This window comes from Athene cunicularia (assembly GCF_003259725.1).
Source record: "Athene cunicularia isolate RWA chromosome 3 unlocalized genomic scaffold, athCun1 chr3_part1, whole genome shotgun sequence".
Classification (NCBI taxonomy): domain Eukaryota; kingdom Metazoa; phylum Chordata; class Aves; order Strigiformes; family Strigidae; genus Athene; species Athene cunicularia.
The window spans coordinates 60,987,510-60,995,771 of NW_020799097.1; the positions used below are offsets into that span (position 1 = coordinate 60,987,510).

The window sequence follows — 8,262 nt, forward strand, 5'->3', positions numbered from 1 at the left end:
ATGAGGAGTGGCTGAGGGAACTGGGAGTGTTTAGTCTGGAGAAGAGGAGGCTGAGGGGAGACCTCATCGCCCTCTACAGCTCCCTGAAAGGAGGATGCAGAGAGCTGGGGATGAGTCTCTTTAACCAACTAACAAGAGATAGGACAAGAGGCAATGGCTTCAAGTTGCACCAGGGAAGGTTTAGACTGGATATTAGGAAGCATTTCTTTCCAGAAGGGGTTGTTAGGCGTTGGAATGGTCTGCCCAGGGAGGTGGTGGAGTCCCCATCCCTGGAGGTGTTTAAGAGTTGACATAGCACTGAGGGATATGGTGTAGTTGGGAACTGTCAAGTGTTAGGTTAATGGTTGGACTAGATGATCTTCAAGGTCTTTTCCAACCTAAACGATTCTGTGATTTTATTTCATATATGCCATCTTACAAAAATCTTTGGAGTCACACACAGAAGGAAAACCTCAGCTGAGCAGATTCCCCCAGGTGTGCAGCTACAGCTATGATGCTGATGGAAAATCTCATCGAGAGACACTCATGGCAGTTCCCAAGATAAGATGAGCTGGCCTTCTTCATTAACTCCTACCACATTAGATTTCAGAAACTTACTGAGCTTATTGACCTTGGACTTTTTTACCTCATAACAAGCCTAGAATTAGAACAATATATGTAGGTAGAAAAGGCCAAATGTGACTTTACATAGTTCCATTGCTCTGCATAGATGCTCTCCTGCACACATGGTGTTGAGAATTAAGTCAAAACAAATGCTCTTTTCCACTGAGATCAATTAACTCTAAGACTCACCTTCCTTAGGGTGGCAGAAATTGGAAATTTGTGAAAATAACTATTTTCTCAGCAAGACCATGTACTTTTACTCCCTGGCTTTACAGCATGCCGTGGTCCTCAATTATTCTCATGCTTTTCATCAAATACGCATTTCTCACTTGCTCTTGATTTACGGATAAGAAGGTACAAATTTTGCACAGTATTATCCTTCTGTCTTGCTCTTGTTGGCTATGAAGCTGAACCCCAGAGGGGTGGTCATCTGTTTAGCTGATCTGTTTTCTGTTGTTTTATGAATCCTCTCCTCCTGCCAGGGTCTTCACCTGGGGTTGGAGCTGTGTGGTACTAGAGCACCGTTACAGATGTTGGCTGGGCCATACCTGTTCTTGGATCAGCAAATGGCTCAGTGCATGTGATGTAACCAAAGCCTGAGGTTTAAGACAACGCAAGTTCCTTCTTGTCCGTCACATTCATTTACTAGATACATTGGTTTATCACTTCCTTAATAGATTGTACTTTTAGCCGTTCACAGAATACTTTCTTGAGCAATTTGTGCTTCTGCAAGTGCTTATTGCCCAGAAAATGCCACAGGAGCTAGCCTGTGTCCTCTTGGGAATCCTCCCAGGCACACAGCCCTGCTCAGTTCCCCTAACATTGTGCAACCTTGGGACTTTGGGCCACAGGTGGTCTAAACCAATGTGACTGCAGTTATGTCAATTAGCTAGGCTGACCTAAGTCCTGAAAACTAGCTGAAAAGCTGGTTCTTAGCATTTAGCATGGGAGCAGGAAAACATACTTCGTAGCTGCTGAAAGCTGTTAAATACCTGCTTTTAATAAGACTAATTTAAACCAACAAACATTTCTTTGGATTGTACATTTCTTTCAGTGGCCCAATTAATGGGGCTGAGTAATGAATGGAGGCACCACTGGATTGTGTTTACACTGCAGTACCACGTTAGCAACCTTTTCGTCCTGCTCGCGAGGCTGTAAAATGCTTTGTTCCTCACAGCATAAACGCTATTATACTACTATTAGGGTTGGATTTACTTACCATTAAGCAAGCGTAAATACTCCTGCATTTGGCACTGTCCCACTAACAGGCAGGAGCTGAGGAATGTTGCCACAATATGCAGCCAGAGGTTTCGGGGAGGACTTTTCAGAATTGTCCCAGCCTCACTGCTCTGGGGGTGTGGGCTCAGACCAGTGCAGCGAAGAGCTTAAATAGCCAGGGATAGCAGTCATGACTGCAAGCAGCTGTCCTCCGATGCAAGAGCAACACTGGAACGTGCAGTGGAGATAGGACCTTAGTCATGCTTCTAAACTCTGTTCAAACACTAAATGCGTTGAAGGCTTTAGTACAGTTTGGGAACAGGTTCCTTGCAGAAATTCCTGGTATTTCCTGGTTCCAGGCAGGCTAAAAAACATTGTGAGAATGTGGTGGGTTCTGGTATGTCCATTTATGGGCATGAATCAAAGGAACTGCAGGGAGGAAAATGGAAAATGAGAGGAAAAATAAGTTAACTGAGCTACTTCCTCTCTCGGATTCTTCTTGGGTTTTGGGCAAAGCCTTACACTGGTATTTCATCCCAAATTCTCCTTGCTAACTACTTCCATATGTAGGCAGACTATAACATCAGTTAAAGCCACATTTAAGCACTGTTTTTAAAGAACTTAGGTTTTTGGTGGTAGGATGCAAGGTCAGAATGGTTAAATTATTATAAGTTTAGGTAAGAATATTATACTATTCCTTCTTACATTTAATGTCTTTTTCAGTGTAACGGTGCAAGGGCTTTCTCCAAGTGCTATGTCTGAAAAAGTTATGCTACATGAAAAAAATATAGATGATCTAGTTAAGAGTATGCTATTTCTAGTGGTGTCCAAAAGACAGTTTTCTCAGCTGAGTCCCTTGTCTTTGTGAGACAAACAACTGGATACTGTTCAAAGACTCATTTGTTCCTGTGTGGTTACGGATCATTAAAAGTGGCTCATTCTTGAAGAGTTTCTTAACTGGTGTCTTTTGGATGTTTCTTAGCTCTGAGGAATCTGACAAATTTCCATCTGGAGAGTAAAGCCTATTTCATATGAAAGGGCTATAATCCGTGTCTGTTGTTCACATCTGTATTGTGTTAGAAAGCTAAGCTGCAAATCCATGCAAAAGTGTTATGGTATAAAAAACTGAAGTACAGTGGCTTAGAGTTATTTCACAAATTATTTGATACTCTGGTCTCCAGCTACCTTGAATTCCTGTTTAATGATTAATTGAGTAACATTTATTAAATTAGTATTGACTTTACAGTGGTCCTTTACCAAATGTATTATGGATATTGCTGGAGATTAATTTTAAGGAGCTAGTCATTTGAATGAATATATTTTCACATACGAACAAAATATTTCAGCAGTAGCAAACCAGCACAATTTTCTGAGGATGAAAACATCCAAAAGCAAACTTCCAAAACAATTTCTGGAAGGAGTGTGAGCCAATGTTCGCTCCCATATAAGTGACTTTGGACTTCTAAAGTCAAGTTTTTATTCTTGCATCTATGCATCTTAGGCACAAAGAATAAACCCAGGAAATATATTTACAGTTGAAAGGCCCACATTTTAACCATCATTTAAGATGCCATAAATTCCACACAAGGGCTCCTTTTTCCTGGGATACCTTTGAAAGAAAGCCTTACAAACAGTATGATGCCTATCTACACCTCTGGGAGACCTTATAACAAAGTATTTAAATTTCTTTACTTTCAGAGATAAAACTTTCAGTGGTCTAACACCTATGAAACTCTGTAAAATGCAGGCTTCTGTCAGAAGACATTTGTTCCTAGAAAAAAATAGGAGTGTAAATCATTATAATGCAGTGATAGCTGAGATTTATGATCCTTGGTATGCTCAGGGGAGAGTAACAACTTGCTAAACAGATCTGCATGTGTAGCATCCTTCCTTATTGTAATTCATAGTGGCAACAGCAAACCACCATTAAAATGTTCTGACAGGAGTCCTCTTCTGTCCTCCACTGGCCTGCGAAGCAGTGTGATAATTTGTCAGATGGCAGGCAAGGCAGCTGCACCACTGCATTACCAGGAAAAGGAGCAAAGGTCATGGTCCCGAGCTGTTTTGGGGGAGCTCCTTCATGGATGCCTAATTACAGATGGCCCTTCCCAAACTAGAGCTCTGCTGCTGCTCTCTGGCCCTGCAGCCTCGCCTTGCCAGGTACAGCTGGTGGACAGTGCCCAGGGAGGCTGCTGTGCGGTGCAGCTCAGGTGTCTGAGATACAGCCTACGCCGCAGAGGACTGGGAGTGGAACCCGAGTGAATCGCATGAGCTAGTGATGAGGCTCAAGTGGTCAATGTTACAAAGAATGGCCATTCATTATAAAGTCTGATATTAATTTCCAAAAGAATGCAGGGCAGAGTTGTTAATGAACAGGCTTGAGCAGCATCATAAATACCCCATTTCTTAGGGGCATTAATCCCAGCCTGCCAGGTACATTGTGCTTCTTTCTGTTCTGATGCTGAGAGCTTCTATACTGATGGCTGCGAATGAATTCCACGTACGTCCTGTCCTTGCTGGAACTAGAAATGACAGTTTTCTTGTTATTTGGGGGTGGAGCCACAGTAGCAGTCAGACAACCAGTCCTTGTGGTTGTATGAGCGTTTGAAGTGTTTCCCAGGTGAACTGAATGGCTGCATCATATTCATAACCTGAAAAAAAATACAGAGAGAGAAAAAATGCTGGAGAGTCTCGGGGAGTGTAAGCCAGCAGCTACCCAAAAGTATTTCATACGGGACAGAGAAAGCCACTTCCTCATGCCAGGAGAATTCCTCGTATTTTTTAGAGGAAGGGGAAATGCTTCTATGGCCTTGTGCAAAGGCTGGTGAGGCCACTGGCAAAACTCCCAGTGACTTCCCATTAGTTTAGGGCTCTGCTGTCTACCATTAGTCAAAGCTGGCGTTACACTGATTTGCTGCTAAATGCTAGCTGAAATCAATGGGATTGGAAGGTGCTCAAGAAGGATGGACATTTTTGTAAGCTAACACGCTTTCACCACCAGGAAATTCCAGATTGAACTTGTTTGCCTGAAAAGGATTCTTGTTGGAGAGTATGTGTTTTTTCTGAAAACAAGAACTAATGCTTCTAGTGCAAAGGTTAATTTTAAATTCAGAGAATCCCCTTGTCTTAATAAAGGGACAAAAATAAGTCTGTTATTAATGTAGGACCTAGCCCAGGACTGAGGCTTTCCTTTTAGCTTTAGGGGGATGAGGCAAGTGACTCATAACATTCCTACTGTTTTTTGCTTATCTGAGAAGAATGTTTGAACCATTATCAATATGTGTAGCTCTTACTTCTCTGTGGGCCTGCAAGAGTTTGAGTCAATGGACACTTTACAGACAGAACTATCATGTAAAATGACTTGCCCCATCATCAAGTAGGAAGATAATTCAGATATTTGCCATCTGAGTTTAGTGCTCTGTCTACCATTCTGTACTAAGGTATTAATTAAAGTGAAACTACATCTAAGCTGGCCCTACTCTGCATGAAGGTTAAATCAGAAGTACAGTAGTATTCTGTGATTTTTATGATACAACTCACTAGCTCTCCACTGATAATTTTACCAAATCTTGGACTGCTGGATTTGACTCTAGAGTCAGGAGCCACTTCAGTGCAGATACTTTAAAAACATTCTCCTTGCCTTACTTGAAAATAAATCTTAACCAGTGGAACCCTTCAGTGAAATTAAGCACGTTGCAGAGAGTATTACAGCAGGAACTGAATACTATGGTGACCAGCTGGCTCATTTTAAAGCCACCACATGTGATACACAAGGAACCTGTTGCACTTTCTAATACAATTCCAGGCCTGGCAAAGCAAGCCTGGCCCTGCCCTCTATTTGGAATTCAGAAGAGTAATGAATTACAGTTGGTCACTAGTAATAGAATAAGTAGCCATAAATCATTAGCTTATGAATAAGTGTATGTGTTTCTGGACAAAACACCCCACCACATATTACTTGATTTTCACCTAGTGCAAAGCCAAGCCCTTTTAGAAATACGTAAAGTAATAGTGAAGACTAAAGGTAAATGAAATACCAAGCCATTTATATAAAAAATATAAATACTTTATTTTCAACTAAAAAGGTGCAAACATGTAACTTTTGGTCACACTTCTCAACAAATAAACTGTCCAAAAAGAGCCATAATCAAAGAAAGAAACAAATGCTCAAGTGGAAAGACTGATGAGCTACAGAAGAGACATTTTTCTTAAAGCCACTTGTCCAATAAAGTGAAAGTAAATGTATTTTGCCAGATGAATGCTTTGTAAAGATACAGACACTTCAGCCCTAACAATCTCCATCTTGATCTCAACTCACCATTTGGCCCCATCGGAACAATTTCCACTAGAGTATCTATTTCATGCTTTGAATGCATTGTCAAACAAGCTTTAAATCCTACCTATCTTGTTCCAAAACAGAAGGCTATCATTGAAATTTCAAAGCATTAAACAAAGGCACAAAACTTTAAATTAATTTAGATAACTGTACAAATATATATACACACAGTATTTACAATATTAATAAAAAGTAGCTTGTTACAGGTAAATTAACTGCCACAAGCTGTCCAGTCTAATAGACATGATTCTGATTCTTGTTGACCAAGCCATATGAATCAGAGCGTCAGAGCTGAAACATTACTGTCCTGACTAACAGAACACCTTCTACTCAGCAGTTTGCTGGGTGAGGGTTTGCATTCCAGCTGTTGCTGTCATTAAACCAGCACCAGCAAACATGCTAAGGGTCTCCTTCTCAATTGCACTACTAGATGAAGCAGGCTGTACCACATTAAGGGAACATTTGCTTGATCTTGCTTTTCCTGCCTATTTCCCTTAACCCCTCCACGCCACCTCATGAACAACGTGTTCTGAAGCCGTGTCTTGCTGTGGTCCCACCGTCCGTTTTACCTTCTTCAAACCACCATTTGGGGTCAGTAGAAAAATTGTCTTGTCACATGGAGCAGTTTGTTGAAATTAAAAAAAAAAATTATTTAAATACCTTGTGCTATTGAATCATGTTTACAAAATGAGATGCAAATCAGTTCAAGTTGAGAATCTAGTTAGCGTCTCCTTCTGGCTTTATGCCATGTCTCCATACATCTTTCTGTAGTACAGAGACTCAAAGATGTCATTGTCTCCAGGGCAGTTGTAGTGGCACGCACAGGTCTTGATGAACATCATCTTTCTTTTCATGATTTCCCCATCAGGGCACTTGAACTCCACGGGGAGGGTGGCTGTTCTGTGGGGTGTGCAGCAGCGCCCGTCAGTGCAGACACCACAGAACTTAGCTCTGTAGGTCTTCACGCTGGTGCAGCCAGACAGCTCAAACTTGACGGGCTTGGAGATTTTGGGGGTGCGAATGCACTTTTTGCCTTTCTGTTAGGATATAAGTGAATACAAAACGTTTAGAAGTCAGGCTCTCACACAGCACTAAGCTTGCAAGCTAAGGGCAAGAAGACAGGCTAATACCTGTTATATTTACATAAGGTAAGAGTGTCTTATGTAGTGCTGTAATACAGCACAAGAAAAAGTTAAGGACATTTAATTGTAAACTATTTACCACTGGGGCAAAACTCAGGTTTCAAGGTACACCACTTGGAACCTGTCAGAACTGCTGGTTTTGGTAAGACACTGGGTTTTTGCTAGTGGATGGAAGCATCCTAGTAGATCATACGTAAAGATGAGACTATTTACCTTGATGTTTTCCTCCAGGTCTGCTTCACAAGGTCTGACCATGCAGAGTCTGCTCTGTTTCTCCAGCCTGCAGAAGGCATTATCGTTGGTGACCCTGGTTGAGATGCCCATGCCACAGGTCTTGGAGCAAGCACTCCATTCCGTGGTCTGCACCAGGCAGTTGGCACGCATCATCGTTGGGTCCGGACCGTAAGTGTCTTCCAGTCTGTAAGCTGCGGGTGACAGACAACCAAGATGAGGCCACCGCCTGACCTGCTAAAGCTCTCTTCCCTTTCGTGAGAAATTGAGGCATCAATGCTTATCTGAGGAGTGACTCCACTTAGCGCAGCGCTCCAGCTGCCAGGGTGCCCCGTGTCAACCCGTCCCACCGCCTTCGACCTCCGTGGAGGGTGCCCCTTCCCCCCAGGCTCCCGTGTGCAGAGGGACCCCCCTCACCAGCGAGAGCGGGTCCCACGGCAGTCTGCTCTTTGGCCTCGTCGCAGACCCACTCCTCGCAGCACTTCCCGGGGAGCTTCACCCGGCGCGGGTAGGGGCAGTCGGGGCTGGGCAGGCGGACGTCCATGCTGCAGAGGGGCACGCAGCCCACCGCCCCGTCCAGGCAGGTGCACTGGTACTTGCAGCTGCTCTGGAAGGACTCGCCGCTCCGGTACACCATCCCGCCGAAGACACACGGGGCGCCGTCCCGAGCTGCGAGGGGCGGGAGGCGGAGGGTGAGGCGGGCCGGTGCCCCGGCGGACCCCTTCCCTCAGC

The 8,262-nt window shown here is 43.4% G+C and overlaps 1 protein-coding gene across 1 annotated transcript; it reads right to left on the bottom strand.

Annotated features, from left to right (window-relative positions):
* Window positions 1-5,865: 5,865 nt before the first annotated feature.
* Window positions 5,866-8,216, bottom strand: CCN2 (cellular communication network factor 2). Its single transcript, XM_026845402.1, has 3 exons — window positions 7,948-8,216; window positions 7,513-7,724; window positions 5,866-7,194 (listed from the first exon to the last, which is right to left on the bottom strand). Exons 1-3 carry the CDS (start codon window positions 8,165-8,167, stop codon window positions 6,898-6,900), a joined length of 729 nt encoding a protein of 242 aa, XP_026701203.1. The 5' UTR covers window positions 8,168-8,216; the 3' UTR covers window positions 5,866-6,897.
* Window positions 8,217-8,262: the final 46 nt, after the last annotated feature.